General features: G+C 44.9%; 1 protein-coding gene across 10 annotated transcripts in view; it reads left to right on the forward strand.

Annotated features, from left to right (window-relative positions):
* The window catches only part of LOC139761628 (uncharacterized), a 208,360-nt gene that overhangs the window by 58,782 nt on the left and 122,158 nt on the right, over positions 1-27,420 (forward strand). For all 10 annotated transcript variants that reach the window (XR_011715565.1, XR_011715566.1, XM_071685904.1 and 7 more), the window contains exons 10-12: positions 2,821-3,357; positions 5,122-5,238; positions 5,871-5,974. Coding sequence is in view for 8 of the 10 variants with exons in the window: in XM_071685904.1 (XP_071542005.1) it covers positions 2,821-3,357; positions 5,122-5,238; positions 5,871-5,974 (758 nt within the window). In the remaining 2 variants the exon portion in view is untranslated. The remainder of the gene's footprint in view (positions 1-2,820; positions 3,358-5,121; positions 5,239-5,870; positions 5,975-27,420) is intronic.

Genomic DNA, 27,420 nt, shown 5'->3' on the forward strand with positions numbered 1-27,420 from the left:
CACGGGGGAAAATCATCCTGCAGGGACAAAGGTAACTCCGGATTACAAACCCGGAAAACGTATCTCCTCGAGAGAAGGGCCAATCTGGGAGGAGACTCTTGCGTAGGATCCTACATCTTTCCAGTCTCTCTCTCTCTCTCTCTCTCTCTCTCTCTCTCTCTCTCTCTCTCTCTCTCTCTCTCTCTCTCTCTCTCCGTCCAACCCTACCATTTACTGCACCACTGGGTCTGTATTATTTTTTTCACGGTAGCTGAGATGGCAATGGGTGTATATGCCTCAGTCATAACCATATTGCAATCACTATATATATATATATATATATATATATATATATATATATATATATATATATATATATATATATATATATCCCCTGATAATGTGATTACACGAAAGTGCACCTGGGAACGTATCGTGTTTCATTTCCCCGTGGACTCATATATATATATATATATATATATATATAGTCAGTTGTTGTTCGCTGATGATACAGCGCTGGTGGCTGATTCATGTGAGAAACAGCAGAAGCTGGTGACTGAGTTTGGTAAAGTGTGTGGAAGAAGAAAGTTGAGAGTAAATGTGAATAAGAGCAAGGTTATTAGGTACAGTAGGGGTGAGGGTCAAGTCAATTGGGAGGTGAGTTTGAATGGAGAAAAACTGGAGGAAGTGAAGTGTTTTAGATATCTGGGAGTGGATCTGTCAGCGGATGGAACCATGGAAGCGGAAGTGGATCATAGGGTGGGGGAGGGGGCGAAAATTTTGGGAGCCTTGAAAAATGTGTGGAAGTCGAGAACATTATCTCGGAAAGCGAAAATGGGTATGTTTGAGGGAATAGTGGTTCCAACAATGTTGTATGGTTGCGAGGCGTGGGCTATGGATAGAGATGTGCGCAGGAGGATGGATGTGCTGGAAATGAGATGTTTGAGGACAATGTGTGGTGTGAGGTGGTTTGATCGAGTAAGTAACGTAAGGGTAAGAGAGATGTGTGGAAATAAAAAGAGCGTGGTTGAGAGAGCAGAAGAGGGTGTTTTGAAATGGTTTGGGCACATGGAGAGAATGAGTGAGGAGAGATTGACCAAGAGGATATATGTGTCGGAGGTGGAGGGAACGAGGAGAAGAGGGAGACCAAATTGGAGGTGGAAAGATGGAGTGAAAAAGATTTTGTGTGATCGGGGCCTGAACATGCAGGAGGGTGAAAGGAGGGCAAGGAATAGAGTGAATTGGAGTCATGTGGTATACAGGGGTTGACGTGCTGTCAGTGGATTGAATCAAGGCATGTGAAGCGTCTGGGGTAAACCATGGAAAGCTGTGTAGGTATGTATATTTGCGTGTGTGGACGTGTGTATGTACATGTGTATGGGGGGGGGGGGGTTGGGCCATTTCTTTCGTCTGTTTCCTTGCGCTACCTCGCAAACGCGGGAGACAGCGACAAAGTATAAAAAAAAAAAAAAAAAAAAAAAAAAAATATATAAATATGTATGTATATTACATATTTTGACTGTGGCAATGAGTAGAATATTTATTTTTGAAATAGAAAACGTGATTTCGAATACGGTAGGAAATCATTCACATATGATAGTTGGTGAAGTTGCTTTACTCGAGCAGTTGAGTGTGTGTGGGCTGCCCGGCTCTGCCTTGATGCACGGTACACTCGTTTCTCTCGCCTTTTTTTTTCGTATTTCTTGCCATGGCTTCCGTGCTTTCAAATGCTTTCAATTCGTAATTACAACACTCTGTGGTAAATTTTGCTCGTATTAGTGTGTATTATTATTGTCTGCTTTACACTGAAATTTTTGGAAAAACGAGTGAAATAAGACAAGCGTAGCAAAACATTTCCTCTTCCAAAGAGGCCTTCCGTTGTTGTTATCGAAGAACTGACATCTTCACAGCCACTGGCCAGCAGACACTGGACGTACATAGACCTTCCGTATGACGTCAGGGCGTAGACCGTATGACATCACTGCGTTCATTGAGAATTATCAGTGGTGTAACATCTCACTCGGTGCCTTCCCTTCGAATTTATAAGAGATCGTAATTTATTTATTGGCCGTCTACAGCCTAGCCATAGTGAACGGGGTGACTGATGAATAGTTAGATAAATGAATGACTAGCTGGCACTGGTTATACTCTTCCACCGCGAAGGCTAAGGCACCTGGGGTGAGACTGTATCCTTGGAGGTACAGTCTCGTGAAAGAGCTTTACACTACAAAGGAGTCTACATTTCCCTGCTGCTGAAGGTAGGTCAGCCTTGGACTGCAGAAGCCTTTAGAAAGAGGTCTTGGGGAACTCGGGTCTTTTATAGAAATTGCTCCAAGGGCAACTAAAAATTCATGAAAAGAACCATGTATTATCGGTTTTGTATTGGCTGATTAAGTATGCATTGAATTGCATGTATATTAATAATCGGCTCTTCTGTACCTTGGCTAATGGAGTACGTGATGTAATGAATTATTCAAATGATATGTAATCAGTTCAAACTCGATCTGACCTTTGGCGGACATGGTAATGGGGTTAAGCGAATATTATCCCTAGGAAACTAACCAGTTGATATGAATTATGTAATAATGAATATAGTTTTGTCCTGTAACAGTGTAAGAAGTTCTTATTTACTAACATCAGTGTAGATTTAAGCTTATAACACTGAAAGTCTTTTCTGTGTCGGGGACGAGAAATGATTATTTAGTATATTGATAACTAGAAACTAGACGTTAAGATGCTACGAATACTTAAGAGGGAGGAGTTACGATTTTTGTTTCTTTTCATCTCCAAATGTAAGATGAAGTCGTGATCTCCATGTGTTTTGTTTTTTTCAAATTGCAGAACGACACCCTGAAGAGCGACGTGGCCGTGTTCAGGAGCCGGCTGGAGCGTGCAAACATCGAGTACGAGATGAGAGTTCGAGAGCTGGAAGAGGAGCTGCAGAACAAGACCAACGAACTGGATAACAAAACCCAGAGCCTCAAGATGAGGCTGACTTCGATCGAGTCGGCGAACAGGCAGCAGGGGCAGGAGAAGAACGAAGCCGAGAGACAGATGAGGGAGGAGAAGGAGAAGTACAGGCAGCTCATGAGAGACTTCGAACTGTCGGAGAGAATGAAGGGCGAGCTGGAACAGAAGGTGAAGCAGTTGTCGGACTCGGAGCGCCTCAAGAGAGATAAGATCGTGGCAATCAACGCAGAGAACGAAGACATGAAGGGCGAGTTGGAGGAACTGACGCGGAAGATGCAGGCGAAGGAGAGGGAATGCGTGGCTAAGGTGGAGGCTGAGAGCAAAGCGGCCGAGGCAAGGGTGAGGCAGAGGGTAGAGAAGACCTGGCTGGAGAAACTGAGGAGGTCGGAAGAGACGGCTGCCCAGGACGTAAGTAGACGCTACCTCTGGTTCAGTAGTACGGGTTCGAGTCTTTTCGAATCAGTGTTACTCGTGTCGTGTCACGTGCGATCACTTTAATGTCATATACCTTGAGGCTGGATTTTGATCATGTTTCTCCTGTCACTCACGATTACTTTAATGTCATGTCCCTTGGGGCTGGTTTTTGATCATGTTCCTCATGTCACTCACGATTACTTTAATGTTAGTCCTGTTACTTAAGTTGTGACTTGTGCCACACCTGTTACGTTGATTGTGACTATTATAATACTGTGTCACATCGCTCTTGACTGATGTTACTCCCATCTGGTCACTTTTGACTAATATCAGAAGTGTTACCTAACTTGAGACTAACTTGATGTTACGTACATCACTAGTGTGACGTGACTTATAATTTAAGCGTCACTTCACCCATAAGTGTCATGTCACAGCAACTTTATATTACTCCTCTCACGTCCCTTGTGACTGCTATTGGACGTGTCATGTCACTTGTGACCACTTTAACGTCACTATTGTCTCGTCATTTACATCTGCCTTACCATTGCTCTAGTCACGTCTTCTGGTACTACTGCGTTACAAGCGTCTCGTCACTCACATCTTCTTTCATGTTACTCTCCTCACGTCAGCATGACCGATTACCCTAATGATACGAGCGCCGCAGTAACTTTGTTTTAGAGTTGGCAGTACCGCCTTCTGTGCTCAGCTACATCTCGTGATTACACAAGTTTAGTCTCCTGCTACTTCATCTTGATCAACTGCTGATCATACGCACTGCATTCACGTGAAAGTTCATTCTCAAGTTTGTTTGGATAACTGTAATTTGCTTCATATCTCCTGAGTAGAAACACCCTAACTTTCAGTCTCACTTAGCTCAGCCTTCCGTAACCTACTGACGTCACCAGGAGAGATAAGGAGAGAGAGAGAGAGTGAGACTGGTGACCTATCATGGTGAGAGACTGGTGAGTCAAGGGTATGAGGTGTCGGGAGGGCTCCAGGTACGCCTATTTTAAACAGTATAATATAACAGTCGGCTGGTAGTGCAATGCCACCCCGCCTCCGTCTTCACCCAGACCCCAGAGTTGGAATCACTTCCTCGCTTTCATCACCTGCCGCGCGCCTGTCATACACTCCCCTCACTCTTTGCTCAATACCCCTCCTCCTCCTCCTCCTCCTCCTCCTCTACCTCCTGCTCTCATTCCCACCCCAGTCTTGTCGTAAGCAGATGCCTCTCGTCGCAAGTATGTGTTTGATGTGATTGAGTTCAAATTCCTGTACATCAAAGCTTATTAATTTTCTGAAGTTACCTTTGGTGAGGCTGTGCCACTGGGAGTACAGTCTTGTCAAAGGACGTCTCACTACAAAGGTGTGCCACTTTTCCTTGCTGCTGGAAGTAGCGCAGCTTTAGGCTACCGGAGACTCTGGAAAGACTTCTAGGTTAACACCTTGGTTATTTCTTAGAAAGAGGTCCTGGTGTATATATATATATATATATATATATATATATATATATATATATATATATATATATATATATATATATATATGGCTGTGATGCAGTGACTACCAAAGGACAATTTGTAGTTTTTTCTGAATCATTTGAAGGTCATAAACTTTGGATTTACAATTTGGCAAAAAAAAAGAAGTAATTTGCCGACAGTGGAGTATTTTAAAATCCTCGCAACATTACAGCATGAGCTTGAATATGAGAAAAAGTGTCCATTTCTTGATTATACTACATTTTGGTATTATTTTCAGATGGAGAGAGTGAAGGAGAACCATAAGAGAGCCGAAACTGACCTCAAGAAAGAGCTGGCCCTGTCCAAACGGGGGGAGGAAGAGGCCAAGCGACTCAATGAGGAGTTCAAGAAGAAGGTGAGGGCCTGTCGGTGCTGTGTGTGTGTGTGGAGAGTTGGTGCTCTGCTGTGTTTGTGTGTTGGTGGAGGGTCGGTGCTGAGGGTGTGTGTTGGGGAAGGGTTGCTGCAAAGTGTGTGTGATGGGGGAAGAGTTGGTGGTCTGCTGTGTTTGTTGGGGGTTGGAAAGCCTGGTGGTTACGATGTGTACGAGGGGAAGGTTTGGCGTTGGTGCTGTATGCATGAATTCATGTGTGGCTGTGTTGGGTGAGGGATGTTCTCACTGGGGTAGGGTTGGTTTAAATGTTATCAAGAAATATCTTTTAGATGTAGGTGCGAACGAGTGTACTCAAGTTCAATGGAGAATTTAAGAGTGTACAGAAAGATGTGGTGGGTAAGAAGGTGTTAAGTTACAGCGAAATAAAAGTGTTCATCATCTCTTTCACCGTCAGAAGGTGTGTTGTGAAAGTACAAAAGGCAAGACGTTTTGGCACGGGGCAGGAATTAGTAATGAGGAGCGAGGCGCAGGGTGTCTGGGGATTAGTGGAGGTTATACCAAAGTAATTAGATGGGATAATAACCAGAACTTGTAACAGGATAATGATATTTAGTTGCTAATGATGTGTTGAGTGTGAGTGTCTTTGTGTGTCACAGGTGCGGACGCTTCGGCAGGCAGAGAGCGAAGCGACCCACAAGATCAGCGAACTCGAGGACAAGATACAGGAGATGGGACGTCGGGAGGGCTCCGACGACGTCCAGTGAGTACCTCCACTCTAAAAACTCTCGCTTTATAGTTTAAGGCTCTTTAACCACAGCAATACACAGTTCGATCCTCTCTATACAACACGGACACAGTGTTTTGGGGCTTTCAGTACTACATTAACGGAGAGTTAGAGCTCCCTTGCTCTACACTAACTCACAAGTCGAGACTCTGTACTTTATTAGTTTACGGTTCGTCTCTCTCTGTACAACATTAACTAACTGAACGTTGCTCTTCGTACAACATTAACTCAGGGTTGGAGTCTCTCTGTGCAACATTAACTCACTGTTTTTCGCTTTCTGTACCACATTAATGTACAGTCTTTCTGTATGACACGAGAGCGAAGTTAGGGGAACTCTTTATCATATCAACATTCTTTTTTCCCCAATTTATTGACCCAAACACTGATCATCTGCCAGCTGCACGGCTAATGATGCTGCTTAATACTCCAACATGTCTATTTATCTCACTCAGTGTTAGCTGTTTAAAGTTCGCTGGCCGATATTAATGGAAGAAATCATAACAGGTGCATGACTCTCTGTGTGCTTTACCATTGTCGTACGTTTGATAGATACATTTTCTAGTGTTTGACATTGTACGATTACATTTGATATTTCATGTGATATAGTTTGATAGGTATTGATGTTTATGCTGATTATTTTGGGGGCTTTGGCGTGGAATAGAGACGTTATGAGCACACTTTTAGTTTTTTATCTGTGATAATTGTAAGCACTAATAAAACTAATGATGAAATGAGTCACCAGCTTCCATGGAACAGTAAAAATTGAAAACAGATAGTAATCTTTTATTTTTTTACATGGATTTTAACTTTCATGTCATCTGATACACACACAACACACACACACACACACACACACACACACACACACACACACACACACACACAACTGAACTGGGTAGGAGGCAGGTATTTTGTGGATGAGTTAGGGTTGTGGGCCGCGTTGAGTAGGTTTAAGAGGTTGTCTCACCACAAAGTGGGGAGATACTGGGGTTCAGATGATGACACTAAATGCACCGCGAGGGGAGCAAGTGTTCCCTTGTCACTTAACTCCCTGTGCTTGTGAGTACAAAGAAACGACGGGCGAGCGGGATGTTCGTGGACCCAAATGGTAGTGGTTGATGAAGAGGAGCTCTGATGGGGCCAGACTGAGAAATGCTCTTCACTGGGAAGGTGATGGGGAGGGATAGGGTGTTGGTAGAGTTGGAGGGGAGAAAGGAGGTAGCAGATCCAGCCTGGAGGCAAGGAGGTGAGTTGCTGTTATGGGGTGAAGTGAGAGAGGTGCTGGAAAGGTCTCAGGGTGGAAAGTTATTAAAGGGAAGAAGACATGGTCCTTGTAGAGGCCAGGTACTGAGGAGCTGGGCGTGCCGGTGAGGTGGTTGGTGCTGTGGGAGCTACGAGGTAGAGGATGCTCGTGTGTGGAGGAGGTGAGAACCGAAGGGTCAGGGATTATGAATTCGAGCAGGGTGCTTCTTGGGGATATGGAAAAGGTTGGATGGTGTGAGGGAGAACTGTAAAGGGTAGGGAACGTTAGTGAGGTACAAGAGGAAGAAGGAGGGCAGGAGAAAGGACGAGTGTTTTGTAAAGGGAACTACGGAGAGGAGAGGGTGGTCGGTTACGAGGTATTGTGAAGTAAATGATGTGAGGTGTGGTCGTGCTTAGAGGTGTGTTGGGGTGGGAGTCATCGTGTGAGGTGTTTGCTATGCGAATTTTTTTTTCTAAATAGTGGGAGTACTGTGAGGTGTAGGTGTGGTGTGAGGTATGGCCGTGTAAGATGTAGCCATGGTTTGAGAAGTGGGCGTAGTACGAATGATGAGGGTACTGTGAGGTGCGGGAGTGTTGTTGGTTGGTGGCGAGGTGTGGGCGTGGTGTGAGGTGGTCTGTTGCGTGAGTTGAGGACTTTGTGTAAGGTAAGAACTTTAGGTGTGAGGCGTGGCACTTGCAGAGAGGTGTGGATCTGGTGTGAGGAAGGGGTTTTTCTTTTGAAAGCGACTGTAAGCAAAAGTGGGTAAAATGACACCATTTAACCTTTATTTTCTTTATTCCTTTTTTTTTCCTTCGTATTCGGGCAGGCATGGCTTCCTTCGCATACTTCTCCCAAACCAATATATCTTTCGTATCTTTCCTTTTTTTTTTTTACGTCTTCGTCCCTAGCCATCTACCTTCTCTTCTTCAGACCACATCTATTCTCCACACTCTCATCGCTATTCATCTTATTAGATTTTCTCCTTCCTTACCTCCTCAACACGTGTTTCCTCCTCCTCCCTCCCTCCCACCTTCCTTGCTATGCCAGACACATACGGAAGAGGGCGACCTATGTTGTCTGGGTAGCAGACCGTGTCATAGGGGAGTAAACAAGTGGCGCTCTAACTGCCGCTGCTGGTGCTTTTGGCATAGGTGCATGGAGGGTCTTGATAGCCAGCTGGGGAAGTGAACGGGATGACCATATTGTCACTCCACTCCATCCCCAGAAATGATGTATCTCCAGACCATTGTGTTGCACCTGGAATAAGAGTGAGGGAAGTGTGTGTGTGTGTGTGTGTGTGTGTGTGTGTGTGTGTGAGGGTTTGGCCGGTGGTGTGATGTTTCGCCTGGTAGGGCTTCTCTTGAGGGTTCGAATTGGTTTCTGAGGGTCGGAAACAAGTAAGGGAGACCTGAATAAGACGCATCAGTAGTCAGGAAACGGAGAATATCTGCTGAGGCGGTGTGGCGGGAGAGGAACGTGGATAGAATTTATCGAGAGAATTTGACTGGCTCACTGAGGGGTAATGGGAAGTCGAGGGAGGGGCGAGGGGGAATGTTCACCATCGTGAGGTTCAGTCATTCTTGGAACGCATTGTTGCTATGGTCTTGGTGCTCTTAGCAAAACTCTTTACAAACGGTGAACCTCAATGGAAAAGTAATGTTGTAGAGAGACGCGAGATCTACTTAAATAAAATACTTATATCGTCATGGTAACGGTGATAGAAGTATCAGTACCGAACGTCATATGTGAAATTATAAGTTTCTTTAGTCCATCATCAGTAAAGTATGAGTAGGAAGCTGACTGTAAAAACTCGCATAAATACTAGTGAACTGAATTAGGGGAAGTCGGGGTATTAACAGACCAGCGATGAAGACACCCTCGGGTGTATACCCAGACTCATACACGTCATGTAAAGTGGACAAGGTGTTAAGCAACTTAGAAATAAAGTAGGTTCGACGGTCACCCTGACCGGATAACATATAAGTAGGTTGCGACGAGTGTTGTGGGTCAGATGGTTCGATGAAGTCATCTGGGAGTGACTGACAGCTGGCAGCATAGCTCACAGCCAGAGGGTTGAACACGGCATGAACAGGTCTTGCAGAATATAATAGTTCTCTCGTTTAGTACAACTGGGGTGACCTCTCGTACCGGTTCAGACCGTTAAGTATATCGGGCCGATGATGTGGGCGGTGACCTCCAATGGCTGGCTAAGTTAGAATACAAGCGGATCACATTAGAACACTTAGAACTTCATTTGAGAAAACAAGGAGTGATTAGAGATTTAGAAGTTAGGTATAAGGAAAGTGGTGGCTTCATTGTCTATGAAAATACCAAAGCGACACAGCTGAACCGGTTTGGACGATTAGAAGGAAGCGAGGAGGGAAAGTCTGCCCTGGGTAAGGTTAGAGTTGGGATGTCTAGTGGAAAACCCCGAGCAAACACAGACTGCAAAGCATGCGAGAGGTGAGGGAGACGTGTGTGTTTACCGATAGACTGGAGGAGGAGGAGGAGGAGGAGGAGGGTGCTGTCACATCTGACAGGCTGAAGGCCGACCAGGGGGTTGTAAAGCGGAGGCGGTATTCCATTTTCTGCAAAGCTCTTAGATTATTTTTGCTCTTTCCTCCATATCTCTCCTCCACTTTAGCTGTCTTTACGCTCCAAGTAAGGCCTGAATTCAGTGAGGATTTTTTTGTTGTCCGTGAAAAGAGCCTTTCACTTTAAAATCAATATATATATATATATATATATATATATATATATATATATATATATATATATATATATATATACGAGGATCAGTATCATCAGAATTAAAGTGGACGGTACGATCTGAAAGTTTCGTGCGGTTGACGAAGTTTACGTACCGTCTGTGTAGCAGAGTCTTCCGTTGATTTAAGTATTCGTTATCTACTACAGTTACCCTTAGATGTAACATGGTTCTCTATGGGTACACTTTCTCGCGACGTACACAGTCGCCTTACGTTCGTAGCGAGTGTCATACTGCTTGGTTAACTTCAAACCGCCACCTTTTTGGGATATTACGATGATAAATCTTCGTTTTCCATCTACTTTAGCGGCATGAAAGAGACGTTTGAGATAAAGTCGGCGTCATTTTACCCGCCCGGGTGTATAAACCCGTCACGTAAAGTGTTCTTAAGAAGGATATGAGGAATCAGCTCTTGGTAGGGATGGCGGTAGTGGGAGGACGAGGGAGTTCGAGGTACACCCTCTGTCGAATGCATTATTGTGGGAATGCATGGTGAAGACAGATAACAGAGGACCTGGTGGTTGTTAATGATGAGCTTACCTGCTGGAGGAGAGCACGTGGGGAGGGGCAGATAAAAGAGGACCTGATGATCAGTGACTAGTTGACCTGCTGGAGATAACAGAGGACCTGGTGATTTATGACGAGTTTACTTTCTGGAGGATAGTCCATGGGAAGGACAGATAACAGAGGACTTGATGTTTAATGATGAGGTTATCTGGTGGAGAAGAGTACATGGGAGTCCATGAGAAGGACAGATATCAGAAGACCTGAAGCACAATGATGAGGTTATCTATTGGAGGAAAGTGCAAGGGAGTCCCTTGGGAACGACAGAGAACAGGGCGTGATGTATTATGACGGTTCATTCTACGGCAGGAGAGTATATGGAACAGGAAGAATTGATGGTCTGTGATGAGGTTATACACTGGAGGAGAGTATTAGTATCCTGCATTGTTAATTGACACAGAAGGAGACAGGATGGCTCAGCAGAAGGCTCCTCCCACCGACACAGACGTCGGTTGGAGAACAGCTAAGGAGGAGCGCCAGGCAGTATACGAATGTGGATAGTCTATTGGAACTAGTGAATGGAAAGCACATTGTAGGTTCATTCAAACCGGCACAGTGCATGGCATTGTATTTTTTAAACATTCCGAATGGACTCTTCCCACTTCATGAAGAAGAATACTCGATAATGGTAACAGGCGTTTTTACGCCCCCCATCTACCATTCCACCATAGCAGATTAGTCTTTCGTCCAGTAGAGACGCCAGCCTAAGCCATGTACGTAATTACCGTCCAGCCCCGATGGGAGGATAAAGAGCTGGGTTGGCTGTGGGTCGACTGCAGCGTCAAGGATTCGAGCCCCAGGCTGGGTTCTTTCGTATATCATGTTCAGGGACGCTAACCATCTAACCTACAAGTCTATAATTACCTCTACGTATCGTACACACACACACACACACACACACACACATATATATATTCAGGGTGCGTTGTAAACATTACAACGGGCGTCTCTAACAAGTTCTGGTCTGCAGTACCCGGGAGGCTGGGTCCTTTTGTCGTCGTGTTTACAATGCGTGACGTCCCCATCTTAACACAGAACCACCGTCACTTGTGTGTACACGCCCGGGTCCCCAGAGAGTACACTTCTCTCTCTCTCTCTCTCTCTCTCTCTCTCTCTCTCTCTCTCTCTCTCTCTCTCTCTCTCTCTCTCTCTCTCTCTCTCTCTCTCTCTGTGCCCGGATGTACATTAACTCTCACGAGTCTCCCCGTCTTGGAAATGAGTAGAACGAAGTACTCTCGATTTTTTTTTTAATCTTTCTTTATGTGCTCTTTATTTTTGCTTATTTTTTTTTCTTTTCGGCAAAAAACTTCTCATTCCTTTCCAACTGAACTCCTGCCACGGTCCGCGATAGTTATATGAGTTAGAGATTAATATATCTCCATGATTAGAATATTGATATTCAAGATTTTTTTTTATGCCAAGTCGTTTATCGTATACGCTCCACTTTTCATTATGGGGCTTGAGCGTTTCTCTACAACTCTCTATTACAGACGAGATCTTGGGTGTCTTACTTTCAGATCGGTAGAAATTACATACTACTCATTGCGCTGTTACGTGTTCGTCACTTCTTTCCCGCTTTAAGTTGCGCTGTTAAGTTTTCGTCGCCTCTTTGCCGCTTTAAGTTACTGTTATGTTTTCGTCGCTTCTTTGCCGCTTTAAGTTGCACTATTAAGTTGTCACTTTGCCGCTTTAAGTTGCACTGTTAAGTTGTCACTTTGCCGCTTTAAGTTTCACTGTTGTCACTTTGCCGCTCTAAGTTACACTTAAGTTTTCGTCGCTTCTTTGCCGCTTTAAGTTGCACTATTGAGTTGTCACCACTTTCCCGCCTTAAGTTGCACTGTTAAGTTTCCGTCACTCCTTAGCCGCTTTGAGTACATCTTGACTTCGTAACCAGAACCTTGAGAGAATTCGTTGAAGCGGGATATCCCCTTTACACGAATCAACAGAGAGTACATTGAGGAGAGAGAGAGAGAGAGAGAGAGAGAGAGAGAGAGAGAGAGAGAGAGAGAGAGAGAGAGAGAGCGCTATATATAGCATTAATTCCTCCAGCCAGTGCTGCCAGTACAAAGAGAACGCTACATATATAGCATTAGTGTCGCCAGTACAGCCTTCTTTCTGGTCCGTCCTTGTTGAAGCCAGGTTGGTTGACCACCAGGCGGTCTCGTCCCCCTTCCCTCCAGACGTTATGATCTCAGACACCACCGACCCGTCCCCCTTTGGCTGGCTGCCTGGCTGGCTTTTAACCACAAGGGGAGGGAGCCACAAGAGGCTTACGTTTTACACTAAAGTTTTAGATTAAAACTCTTACGTGTAAACCAAGCGACAAGAGTGATTAAAACTCCTTTTTTTTTCATTTTTTTTTTTTTTGAGTCACCGGCAATTAAACGTAATCTCGTCCTCCGGTCCGAGGCTGGGGGAGGGTTGTGTTGAGGGAAGGGCGAGGGGGTTGGTTTGAACTTGCTACTCCCCTTCCTCCTCTCCGCCCAAGACTGGGGCCCTTTGTGAGGCCCGTGACACACACACACACACACACACACACACACACACACACACAAGGCTACGCCATAACAAGCAGTGTGGGTCAGGATCAGGTGGTCGCCGCTCCACGGGGGGAGCGGGGTTGGAGTAGGTCTCCTCCACCACCCGCCCCTCCAGGATTTATTACGGTCTGTCGGCTAATAGGCCGATGATTAATGGTATCCCTGGGTCCTCTCGCCACACACACACACACACACACACACACACACACACACACACACACACACACCAGTACCCTTCCTGACTTATGAATCTCTCTCTCTCTCTCTCTCTCTCTCTCTCTCTCTCTCTCTCTCTCTCTCTCTCTCTCTCTCTCCCTTTTCTAAGCCAACAAGCAAGACGCGCTGTGAGCTATCCCCGCCAGCCTTGCCATTTTGGCATAGTCTGCTCGTAGATACTCAGAGAGAGAGAGAGAGAGAGAGAGAGAGAGAGAGAGAGAGAGAGAGAGAGAGAGAGAGAGAGAGAGAGAGAGAGAGAGAGAATGTCCACGTGGCATGTACCCCACACATGGCGGTGGGAAATTGCATCATCCATCACCTCCAATATCCAACAGATTTCCCGTTTAATAGGTTTATTTACGTCGTGTGAAGAGAGAGAATAAGAAAATGTCGTGTTGCCACCTCGAAAGTCTATCCAGACAAGAGTAATGTTGCTAGCTTGTCAATATTTACCAACAGTCATATGACGAATATAATCGTCTTGACACTGAGTACCCGTCCCCCCGGCCAAGAATATAGGAAGGCGAGCGTTCATAATGCATGCCAGCCGTTCATGCTACCCTGCTGGGGGAAAACAGGTGGTGGGGACCTGCTTTGTAGCACCTGCAGCCTCTGAAATTTTATATATATATATATATATATATATATATATATATATATATATATATATATATATATATATTATCCCTGGGGACAGGGGAGAAAGAATACTTCCCACGTATTCCTTGCGTGTCGTAGAAGGCGACTAAAAGGGAAGGGAGCGGGGGGCTGGAAATCCTCCTCGCTCATTTTTTTTTTTTTTTAATTTTCCAAAAGAAGCAACAGAGAAGTGGGCCAGGTGGGGATATTCCCTCAAAGGCCCAGTCCAGCTAATGCGGGAAATGGCGAATAGTATGAAATATATATATATATATATATATATATATATATATATATATATATATATATATATCACTTCCTGCAACATCAGAAAACGGTTCCCTAAACATGTCCCTCTTTGTTGTTTGCCGGTATATAACAGAGGAACGTATTTCCATATCCCTCATTCGTGTAAGTCAACCAGTGATGGTGTTTGAACTTCGTCCAGGAAGCCAAAGCGTGTTCCAAGAATTTTAAGAAAGGAAGAAATGAACTCTCTCTAGACGGATTCCTTTAACCCAGCGGTACGCTGATGGTGTCCTGAAATATAATTAGATTTTAGCTGTTGCTGTGAGCAAGGGCTGTTCACCTTGGCTGGTGGAAATTACTGTCTCAGTATTTTGGGGGAGAAAGAAGCGACACACACAAGCCTTGTCTAGGAAGTGATCTCTTTGCCTCCCACTACCCTGCTACCTTCACTGCACACACACACACACACACACACACACACACACACACACACACACACACACACACACACACACACGTCCTCCACACCAAAATATTCACTTCGTTTCCTCCTATTCAATCAGCTTAACAATTAAGACTGTAGTATGTTGAGAAGTACAGCAGAGACTAATTTTGATATATGATTTGGCCCTAACGTTAGCGTGTTGGTAGAATTCATTTTCATGACTTTTTTTTATATAGGATTAGTTCTGGAAACGAGGAGGAAATGTAATAACTGATAAAAGATGGGAGGGGGAGATACTGGGTGAGAGAGAAATGGCAGAGGGATAGACGATGTGAAGGAAAGTGGGAAGGGATTGAAGGAAGAGGAGATGAGAAAGGTTTGTCCTGTGCATCTAGAAAAATTTATCTTAAAAAACAAACTATTGTATCTTTATTCTATTTTGGTAGTTGCATAACACCTTTGGATATTGATAGAACATCATCTTACAATAAAATGGACCGTAATTAGTGAACGATTACTCCCTGAGGGAGTCTGAAGAATTAAGATGAGAAAGATAATCACTGGCGCCCCTGGGAAAGTACAAGATTACGACCAGAAACAATGCCCCCTCGCATAATGCTTCACCAACCACCACCACCTCCCAGAAATGTCCTTGTTTATGTTTTCCCCTCCCTTTCCCAGCCGCTGCCAGACGTATGATCATGAGGATATATATTTGCTGACACCCCGTCGTTAATGCTGTTCCACCGCAAATGAATTCCTTCAGCAAGTTATGGCAATGGTTATCGAGAGAGAAAGAGGTTCTGAATGCACTAAAGCCAGAGGATTGAGAGAGGAGAGGCGCCGCACATTACAATGCCTCCCCGAGCCGGATTGCATCCTTTGTGCTCATATTTACCTATTACCTCCTTGTCAACAGCTTAGCGTCTGTTTAGCTCCCGAGATCCGCCGGAGACTTGGGGCTTACCGGAGAGCTGTGGCCCGGGAGACGGTAGGGCGACAGTTGTGGCCCAAGAGGGAGACGGTAGGAGGGGTGGGTCCTGGCAAGTGTTTAGAGGGCGGGCTGCGACACACAGGCCAATACTTCCGTTTAGGTCTATATCCGGCCTAGGGGGCTGGCAAGCGCCACGTCGCGCCCTTCACGCGTAACACGTGCTGTTTCCACGGGCCTGCTGTTGGTGGTGACTGCCTGGCGTCTCCAGGTTGGTGAGATGAGGGTGTTCGTTAAACGGGGTGCTGCTGACGTGTCCGTGAGATCGGTGTGTGACACGTTGACGCAAGGGTACCAGCAAGTCCTGGTTTGTTGGCCAGGCCTTATTTTGCTGGTGTCTTGTGGGTGTTATTAAGGTGAGGGTAAGGGCTACGTAGGCGCAGGATTTTTTTTTTTTTTGAGGCGTAATTGTTAAGCAGGTTTATTGTTGTGGAGGCCCGAGTGTCTAGTGTGCGTGAATGGGGTGCTCGAAGACGTGGTTGCTGGTGAGACGTGGGTGCTGGTGAGTCGCAGGTGTTAGTAACACGTCATTGGTGAGGTGAGGTGTTGGGTTGGTGTGATATGGGTGATGGTGCGGGATGTTAAGTGAAGCTTCGGGTGCTGGTGAAATATTGATTTATTGGGCAGGGACCTGGGCTATGGCTTGGACGTTTTTGTTGGAGGTAAAACATAGGTGGCAAGGTGTGGCTGACAGAGGAATATGATTCCAATGAGGCACAAAATATTCAAGGAGGAGTGGATGTTTTGTGAGACTAAAGCCATAAATGAGGAAGAAATACCAGCCAGGGTGGCAATAATTTCAGAAAACCCCTTGAGTGATATAATGAAAATACATTTTAACTAGAGGAACTTAAGTGGGTCTAGCTCCACACCTGGCCGGATGGGCTGACTTGTGTCGGTAATAAAATAGCGAACGAACGCAAAGTGTCGTAACTCCGGGCAAGAATTATAATCACCTGTACACACATCCAAGTTCGTAGGAGGATCCGAATCTTACTTAATTTGTGATACTGTGGTGAGGCAAGGTAGGCTCGTTGTGGGAGGGATTTCCAGCTTGGGTTGGAAGCACCTGTTGAGGTGGTTGGGTCGGTAGGAGCTACAACGTTGAAGGTGTTGGCTCAGTGTGTTGGTGTGGCCCGCGGAAGAGGGGGAGGGAGGGGAGGATGCAAACAATTGATAACGGGACATCAATCCATTGATCTGATGTGTCTGATTGTCGTCAACCTCTGATGCGTCATTGTTTTCTGTCTGAGGAACCTGTTTATGTCTGTCTTGATATGGCTTGTTAAGTCCACAAACAGCAATTGACAAATACATTCGTCGACGACCTAAATACCCTTAATTAAACATCGCATCAACACTAGAGTTCATCTTAATTTAGAATCTAGAGTATATGTGCAAATTAGGGGAGGAAGTAATTACCACCAGAGGAGAGATTATTTGCTAAACCCAGTTCTCCGTACGTGACCTGTAGCTAAGTATTAATAGTGATATACTTTGATGCTGAAAGGAACACAACTAACCGAAACACTCTCTTGTGTTGCTTGCTTGTAGGTGTTGCAGGTGGCTACACAACAGCAGACCTCGTATGTAGAAAGTGTTGCATGTGTTTTACGGTTCTAGAAAGCTTTCGTCCAGCAACTCGTGTTTATATTGTAGAGATGGAAGAATCTTATCGATAGAGATCTCTTGTGAGGGAAGTACTGGGTGCTCGAGTGTTTGAAGCCACGTCTTACCCTCAGGGACTTATAAAACATGTCTTCTGTTGTTCAGTAACTTGGTTTACAGTCCAACTATCAACAATTTTGGCATGTTTTTAGGAGCCGTAAGGCATTCAAGTTGTGTTGACTTAGCAAGTTATTTGTAACTTTTCATATTGCTTCGGTTTTGTGAAACTTTTTACGCTGTAGCTGACTACAGTTCGTTCGTACCCTGTTGGGTCATTCCTATCGAATCTTCGACTGGTTGTTGAACTGTGGGTGTAAAGCATGTTACCCAGCGTCTCACTGGCCATGGGGTTGTAGCGAATAACGTAATGGGTCAGGGTAACAGATAAAGCAGTAATGCAAGTATGTTGTGACGATGTGTTAGCATCCTGGTAGTATCTGGTACTGCGATACGTTGGATTGTTTATCCGTAACGTAGCATAAGCTGGAGGGGAAGTTATAGTAATCTAGATGGTGATGCTAATGAATATGTAGGAGGCCAAAGTACACATAGAGGCAGCGAGAAATGATGACCGGCTGCTGCTTCCCACACTTATCTGTGTTGAAGGTCAGCGACACGAGGATGGGTCGTTACGATACCTCCTCCTCCTCCTCTCCTCGCACAGCATTCCTGTCAGATTCCCTTCCTTCTCTCTCTTCTTATTTTCCCTCACTCTATATAACCTTTCCACCTTCAGGAGTCGGGTTTACAAACACCCGGAAAAAAACTCGAATTAATCGCCTTTGTATTTTCTAATTTATTCAGCTCATTAATTTCTTCTTTCAACTCGACGATGTTACGGCTCAAACATTCTTAAGCCCGAGCCATGTCGGGTTCTCGAAGAGACAAAGTTACGTAACCTTGCTTTACGTCGCTGTTACGTGACCTAACTCTCTTCTCGGAATTATTATCATTATTATGGTACAGTATTAATGAACGAAGAGCTTAACTACAGTTCTAGATTACTAGACAATTATGAGTACTAAATGAAAGAAGAAGGAATTAACTCTTAAGTTACTAGATTACAACACAATTAAGAGTACCTAATGATTACAACCTAACCCGCAGTTACCTTATTACACTTTTTTTAAAAAAAAAGTGGCGTACATACTTGCGTCTTTTGTTCGGTCATCGTTCGGTCTAAATTGTCGAAATCCTTACATAATTCCTGTGAGACTTCTGTCAAAACTGCCACAGCGAAAAAAAAAAAGATTTGTTACGTAGCCAGGGCATTAAACCGAGCGTCAAGATTTCGTAAGTCTACGATCTGTGTTTTGAAACGATTCTTCCGCTTCCAGAACATCGCTCAATTTATTTTTAAGTTATTCTTTCGGAAACCCTGAACGACTGATATCTTTCCCTGTATATGATAGTGTTTTAGATTGGTATTCGATCCCGTACGAGAAGGCTGCACTCGCTCCTTTCATTATTCATCCAACGAATCTTTGATTTGGCTTTCGAGTAATGTATAATGATAGAACGTATTCACGTTGCGGGTAAGGATGAAAAAAAAGAGGTATGTGTTGCCTAATGAGGAACGTATGCCAAACTTTTAAAGAGGGCTAATATTATGTATATTAGCTTTGCAAGACCATAACTTTAAGTTCTGTATAGATTTTTCGCGTCATCAGTAACTTCAATAGTGCGACATATTTGGGTAAATCTTTTGTTAAAGATTAACATCCATTTATCGTGAACCAGAGTATAAAGATTAGGTCAAAGGTCTTAATAAAATGCCGTAAAATGATATTTTTCCAATTTTTTTAATTCTCGGTAACGCTCGTGTCGAGTTGAAAGGTCTACTCAACCAGCGGTTAAAATGATAATCTTCTTGCCTTTAGTGAGGTACGGAACTGTTGCTATTCGGTCTCCGCTTGAGGAACACTGGGTTGGCGCACAGGTGGTTCTCGGCCAGTATCGATGTGACCCCCAAAAAGTCGCATGGCATACATCAATCTCGTAGATATCAGTCCAGATCTCTACTAGACGTGATGGAAGTATGTGGAGTTGTTTTATGTGATGCGTCGATGGCGGCCACAGCCACAGAGCATTATGCATTGACTAGCAGGGCTTCTCATGACTTCACATGCTCTTGACGTCTCCCATCTGGACTGGGAAAGCTTTTCTGACCCTCGTACCGACCCGTCCCATAATGAAGCTTTAGTCTGGTTCATTGCTTCACCTCGCCACGAGCGGATGATGGTAATGTTATTCGAACCCTCACGAAGATATTCCTCTTCGAGGTTCAAGAATGCGCGCGCGCGCGGGACATGTTTACAAATTGGTAGAGCCACGTGGCCTGTGGCCAGAAATACCCTCTCCTCCCCCTGGTACTTTATGAGTTTGTAAACACCACCATTACTTGTGTGGCTGCTGCTGCTTCTGACCAACCCCCCTCCCTCCCTTAGCGAACCAGGTGGCTTCGAGGCAGCTTTATTTACCTCGGGTTTATCTCTGTCTTGGGCTTGACCTTCTGTTACGTAATGACGCCTTTCGCTTGCGTAACTTCGCGGCAGCTTGTGGAAGACCCGACCTTCAACCCAGGTTTACCCGACGATACGTTTTATTTTCAAGTGTGATGTATTCCTGGAGTATTTTGCTAATTACATGTACAGAGGATAGATGATGGTGAGATTCACGCACTCGCGTTCCTCATCATCTTCAGATTTTAAGTTTTAATCACATCTTATATATTTTTTTACGAACGCTGTTGATTGCTGGCATATACCGTGGCTTGAGGTACCGATTTCTGTTTTTCTCTGACTGGTAGTTTAATCTCCCGACTGATCTTTCGTAATGGGGTTTCATCTGCTGTCTCTTGTAATGGACTGACTGACAAGCTTAAGCTTTTAGGTGTCCATTTGTACTGGAGCAGCTTACTTACCGTAGTCTGTTGTCATTCATTTTCACTCCCGTGTGACCTTATAACACTGTAGCCAAGCGTAATGTTACGAGGCAGGAGAGAAGCACTCGATCTTTTGCATGTGTGCTACAAGGATTCTGCTACAAGGAGTCTTTGTGCCGTGATGCTCAGTGTAAAATCACTCTTCGTGCGTTTGTTGGTCGTATGCAGGCTAAGCACTGACTTAAAAAAGTGTTGAGGTACACATTGAGGCCAGCCAGGATTAGCTACAAGTCAGATGGCTGCTTGTGTCTCGTCGGTGGCTTGTTGCCAGGCTCGGGTCGTCGCCACATGCGCTGTATATCTGTTTGTATGTATGTAGGTAAACTTGTAGTTTCACATTAGTGTTCGCCTCAGCTGTTTACAAGTCACCCATGTCTTCATAGGGTCGTCCTTGCTTGTGAGAAACGGGACGAAGTTTGCTTTTATCCTGTTGTCTAACGGATTGTGTTTAAGAGCTTGAGTTGACTGTTGTGTACCAAATGACGTGATAACAGTAAAAGATCTTTCGTGTAAGCGTTGGAAAACGTACTCTCAGTGGTACGCTGCAGGTGAGAATGACTGTGAGGTCATTGTGGTACCACAGAAACGAGTCCTCATTGACACAGAAATCCTCGTGTTTCGAGACAGCTTCACATGGAAGCATCGCCAGGATGAAGCCTCACGGTTCACTTTGCATATAGTTCATATCCTCTAAATCTAGTGTCCTCTTGCATACGATAATCACGAAAACAAAAGCAGTTGTCACATAAATAAAGACATAATTGCTTTAGGTAAAAGCAGTTTTATTTGTTTCTACCACATCTTCTAATGGTTTTTATTTCTCCCTCCGTTTTCCTGGGATGGTATCCAGCTCTGAGGAATCACACATTTCATGAAGGTAAACCTATCCTGATCCATTTAAGCGTTGCTGCAGTTTACGAGAGTTATCCGTGCTCCACTTATCTTCCTAGAGCTCCAGGTTTGCCATTAGAATGTCTGACTTTCCCGGGAGATTTGTAGAGCAGCTGATTGTAAGCTGGAGATCAGAACCGAGCGAGGCTCTTCCTCGCAGACGAAAGTAGATTGTCTCAATAATGGTATTGAAAACGAAAGCTCAGTAAAGTGATTAACGTGTGATCGTTTTAGGGACGCGAGAGGGGAATTCTTCATTCCACTTCCCTCTACCTTGATGTGTGACAGTTTTAGGAACACGAGAGAAGAGTTTGTTTCTCTTGTGTATAGAAGGGTCTCTCTCTCTCTCTCTCTCTCTCTCTCTCTCTCTCTCTCTCTCTCTCTCTCTCTCTCTCTCTCTCTCTCTCTCTCCCTCCCCGTCGGGTAGAATGACGAAGAGATGCAAATACAGATGGTCTCTCCCCTACACCTATCTTCCGCTGCCTCGCCCCGTGACAATGGTGTGGACTGGGGGTGGGATTGCCTTCCTCCCGTGGGGAAGGGAGGGTGCTGGGGCTGTAAGTGTGGGCGGGGGAATAAGAGAGGAGGAGGGGAGGGTGGGAAAGGGAATAGAGCACAGAGGGTAGGATAGGAGGCTAGAGGGAGGGACGAATGGACGTAGATTAATGATGACAGAAATCCTGTCACAGGTGTGTTTGTTTGTGTGTGTGTGTGTGTGTGTGTGTGTGTGTGTGTGTGTAGTAAGGCAGCAACACTTCCTGTACTTTTGTGAAGGATTAATATCACATCCTGAAGGTGCTGTACAGGATTATAAACTCGAGGATTAGAAAGACCACATCTGCCTCCCCTCGAAGTGTAGAACCCACTCGGGTGGTGTGACAGAGGTAGACCTTCTTACTGCTAGGTTACGAGCTGTAGGTAAACTGGTGTGAGAGGTTACACCGGCACTCTTACTACCAGGGCAATATATAGGCAAGTGGGCCATTTCATAAGGCCACTAACCTAACCTAATTAATACTGACTACAGTCCTCCTTGTTTGGCATGATTGAGACCAGATTTGACGAGATCCACCGTCTGCGCCAGCGGGTCGTAAACAGTTGAAAACCTACATCGAAGAATTGAATATAATGATGAGTGGAGAAACATGGAGACAGAGGATATATGAACTTGATTAAGAGTTCGAGAATTGTGCATGTTTGAATCTCGAAAGGGCTCGGCCATAGTAAAATTATTTCCTTCCCTAGTAAATGGCATGCAAAAATTTGATACAAATTTTACGTAAGTGGCACACGAAATGTGTGCCAGATCTTACGTATGTTACAAGTGAGGCTCCAGCCTTGTTGCAACACCAGTGAGGTCCCATTCCTTTGGTGAAGTTTCGCTCCAGCGGGGCTGTGCGTCGCTCAAAGTGAACGTTGAAAACATCATCCACTTCAGTGATGGGGGAACACTGACCACAATCTTCGAGTTACGTGGCGAACAACGTCTTGAGACGGCGATGCCTCGAGAAGCTGAACGGAATACGTATGCACTTCGCAATCCAAGTAATTTCAACTTTGGGCGTACATAACACTGGAAGAGACAGACTCGACACGCCCCCGTGGCTTAGTCAGAACAGTTGCAGTATACATTTGTGGTTGGGATCTAAGCCCCTGATGGGCGTGTTGTGAGTGGGCTGGCAGATATGGGTTCATTTTCCACCATTATCGTCAGCCAGCGTTGTCTGGTCCTCATATGGCTGCGTCAGACTGGTCCTCTTGTAGTGGTAAAGCCTTTCCACATTATTTTACTGTTTCGGGATAATACCCATATGAATATTCAGATGGCCAGGACACACTAGAATTCTAATGTACAATGAGTGTAAACGTTGTTATTCGACACTTTCCGGGAAAGTAATGTTTTGTGGCAAGTGGGCAATCGCTATCATATGTGGACAATGTTTAATGATATGTGGACAACATTTGGGGTGTGTGGACAACGTTTGGGGTATGTGGACAATATTTTAAAGTATGTGGACAATGTTTTATAGTATGTGGACAATGTTTTACAGTATGTTGACAGCGTTTATGGTATATGGACAATGTTTTATAGTATGTGGACAATGTTTTACAGTATGTTGACAGCATTTATGGTATGTGGACAATGTTTTGTTCTATGTTGACAATGTTTGTCGTACTTAGAAGAGTTACAATAAAGAGATGAAGTTTGTAAGAGCTTCTGATAACAGAAAACGGGAAAACTACAATGGTGTCTCGTTATCTTCCAAGCCTTCCATGGGGATCAACTCGACCATTGAAGATCACTGGACCGTATCTCCTTCCTCAAGCCACGGCTGATGGATTACATCTTCGGAGGCGTCGTCTCCAAGGTTATTGAGATCTTGTGTCTTGCTTTTGTTGAACTTCAAAAGGCAATATCACGATGCTGAGCCGTTGTGATGATCGGAAATATAATTGTAATGAGATGCGCAAGGCCTAGGTATCTGATGACTATCCTTTAGTTGGTAATCATCTTGAGTTATACTGTCGAGGTTGTGATCTGGTTTGAATACTTACATCTTTTTGGAGTCTGCGCTGTTTAAGAGAAATGTAGTTTAGATTTCTGAGTATTTCTTCGTTAAGTGTTCTTCTGAGCGTTGGAATTAGTTTTGATGCTCTTTTGTGTATTCGTTCTAAATTCTCCTCGTTTTTTATTTGGCGACCAGAACTGAGTAGCGTAGTCTGAAATGTGGTCGTGTGATACTCATTTGTTCCGGTCAGCCGCCGGTCCTGTTGTTCCTGCGTTTAGTACCGCTGGTTGTCTTGTACAGGTGAACCAGTACGCGATCCATTTCATACGGGGTGGGATTCAATTTTCAGTGTCGGATTGTCAGAACGAGGTTGTTGTGGAAGGTGCGTTGCTTGATGGTACGTGAGGGATGGTGTGTGTGTGTGTGTGTGTGTGTGTGTGTGTGTGTGTGTGTGTGTGTGTGTGAGGGTTGGAAGGGGGTGTCAAGAGTGATGAATTAGTGATGGAGTGTGTGCGTCGCCTCTCCTCCTCCCTCTCTTTTCCTCCTCATCACGTCGGCCTGGGTACAGGGAACACCAGAAGGTGTTGGTCCTGGCTAGACTTTTCCCATTACTGGTGGTCATTCCAGTGGCCCTGGGCACATGGTGATGAAAGCGAAGATGACGACGGATGGGATGAGTGGAAGTGAGTTGAGGACGACGAGGTACAAAGAGGAATTAAAGGAGCGAAATGAACGAGTTCAGAGAGGCTTGTTTTGGATAGAAGGCTGGCGTGCGTAGCACTCAGAGAAGTAGGATGTTGCACGAAGGGGATTAAAGAGTGCAGCTATGTCAGGAGTGGGCTTGTGAGAGGCTCTTCTTTAGGTAAACCACACTTGAGGTAAGTACACATGAATAGCCTCTCTCGAATGCTTGTAAGAGCTATAGAAAAAAAAGAAACAGGTTTCTTTTTTAAAGGATCTTAAGCTGTCTTATGTGTGGTGTGGGCCGTCCAAAAGATCAATACTGGCTTCCTTTACCGTCATTGTTATGGGTCATTGATGTTCTGTCGATAAACCAGGATAGAGGGAGGAGGAGGACGGGGGACAGACAGACAGACTGTCAGTTATATCGTTCAGTGACGGTTTGTGTTTACAGGACGGTGGAAATGTTTTGCCTCTACGGCTGTGCTGAATGTCAGTGACCGGTCAGCGGAGTGCATGATGATTGCTGACGAATATGATTCGCTTGGCTCGCGTTAACAGTTTACATGCTGTTGGCTTTGATGGCATTGCTCTGTCGTGGGTGCTGCTGCAGGGACCGGCTGGCTTTGGTTGGAGATCCAATTTGATTGATAACTTCGTCCCGTTGTTTTTTTTCTCTCTCTTAAAAATATTGATAAAAGTGTCGCTTTGCATTCTGCTTTTTATTTGGTACTGGAGAATCGATGTCCATGTTTTCTTAATTAGTTTGTTAGACGGAGATGATTGTGTGTTGTTAACAAGGATTGTCTTTGTTATCTTGAAAACAAGTAAGAGTAATGTTTGGGGGCCGTTTCGGGAGCTCACACAACCCACAAGACCAAGAACGTCACTGGAAAAGACACCACCTCGACTGGAAGTCTTCGTGCTTGTGGTTGTTAGTGTGAGACATGTGTGAGGTGTGGTCCTCGTTTCCTCCTGTGGCTCCTCATTGTTGCTTGTTATTGTCATGGTGGTTGTTGTCGTTGTGGCTGTTGTAGTGCCAGTGGTCGGTCCAGGTTGTCTGCTGTGGGCGTTACTGTTGCGATGGTGAGGGTGGCGAGGGCGGGTTATAGCGGACAGGGTTGTTTTTGTTGTCGCAATTGATTATTTTTGTTCTGTGTCACTGTGGATGAGAGGCTTCTGCGTGTGATTGAAAATAGTGCACAGTGAGGATGGGGTGGTTGGTATTGTTAATGGTTGTAGGAGATTGTGGCTGTTATCATGACTAGGCTTTGACGTAGAGGGCCTGGCGATGGCGATGGTTGTTGCTGGTAAGGGAAATGATGAAGCTGTGGATAGAGGACATGAGGACATTGTTGGTGAGGGAGATAATGGAGGATGGTGTTGGTGAGGGAGAGGATGGAGGGCGAGGTTGGTGAGGGAGATGATGGAGGACGGTGTTGGTGAGGGAGAGGATGGAGGACGGTGTTGGTGAGGGAGATGATGGAGGGCGAGGTTGGTGAGGGAGAGATGGAGGACGGTGTTGGTGAGGGAGATGATGGAGGGCGAGGTTGGTGAGGGAGAGATGGAGAACGGTGTTGGTGAGGGAGATGATGGAGGGCGAGGTTGGTGAGGGAGATGATGGAGGACGGTGTTGGTGAGGGAGAGGATGGAGGACGGTGTTGGTGAGGGAGATGATGAAGGTCTTTGTTGGTGAGGGAGATGTTGTTGAAGGTGTGTAGTACGATGGTTGTTGATGGCGCAAGAGATGGACGGTGGTGCTGTGTCATCACCACCTGACACACACATGACCCATGACAACGCATGCCACCAGGTGTCACACGCGCGACAGACGTCACCAGGTCACACACACACACACACACACACCACGAACCAGTGCTCTGACAAGTTGCATTTACAGTAGCTTCGACCAGCACGCTTGACGAGACGCGTTGAGCAATTGCATCTTCTCATGTTGCAAGGTTGCACAATGCTCTCTGGCTGCGATTAGATATGACGACCCAGTTCAACAAAAGGTCTAACGATAAATGATTTTACAAAGGGGAGGGAGGGTGTTGGTCTTGAACGTCTGGAAGTAAAAAGAAAGAAAAAATGTTTGAATTTTTTTTTACGTCTCTCTCTCTCTCTCTCTCTCTCTCTCTCTCTCTCTCTCTCTCTCTCTCTCTCTCTCTCTCTCTCTCTCTCTCGACCTTAGCCGGATCTCCCAGCTGAGCCCCCATCTTTCCCCCGAGAATTGATGATCCCCGGGGATCTGTAGCAATATTTATATATATAAAATCTAATGTACCCAGGCATATGTCCTTGTTCCAGGCGTTGCTGTATATCAGATTTTTCTTCTTTTTTTTTTATCAAAGATTTACTCCATCTGGGAGCCTTTTCCGTTTTCTTTGACACGCGTCATAAGCCATCTCCCATGTTTTTCAGTAAATCTTGAAATGTTCGGTGTACTCGTGGAGGTGAATCCTTCGCAGGCCAGAAATTTTACGAAAATGGTATTTTTTTTTTTTCTGATTTTTACTGTTAGAGTAAGCCATCTTGAAGCTGGACCAAAGCTCAGTTTGCTAGATGTCTTTATCGAGACAGTAAGAGAGAGAGAGAGAGAGAGAGAGAGAGAGAGAGAGAGAGAGAGAGAGAGAGAGAGAGAGAGAGAGAGAGAGAGAGAGATTTGATAAAAAAGGAGTAGGAAGGAAATAGAGGCTTTAAGTGGACGGCGAAAAGATCTTTTGGTGTTTTGTCTTTCTTCCCTTTTTTTGATCGAGTCTGCCTTAACCCTTACAACACACAACAGTGCTGCTCTTGAATACAGCCTTAAGAGAAGATAATGTAATCCTAATATAACCCTTGAACATGATAATATGACCCAAGGGCCACGACGCACTGCCCTTGAACACGATAATGTAACTCTAAAGCAAGATAATGTAATAACCTTTGAGCATAATAGTATAAAATAACCTTTGAGCATAATAGTATAACTCTAGGGCACGACACACTACCCTTGATTATTATAATGTAGCTAAAGCAAAATAATGTAATCCTAAAATAACCTTTAAACATAACAGTATCACCCTAGGGCA

This window comes from Panulirus ornatus, chromosome 41 (genome assembly GCF_036320965.1).
Source record: "Panulirus ornatus isolate Po-2019 chromosome 41, ASM3632096v1, whole genome shotgun sequence".
NCBI lineage: Eukaryota > Metazoa > Arthropoda > Malacostraca > Decapoda > Palinuridae > Panulirus > Panulirus ornatus.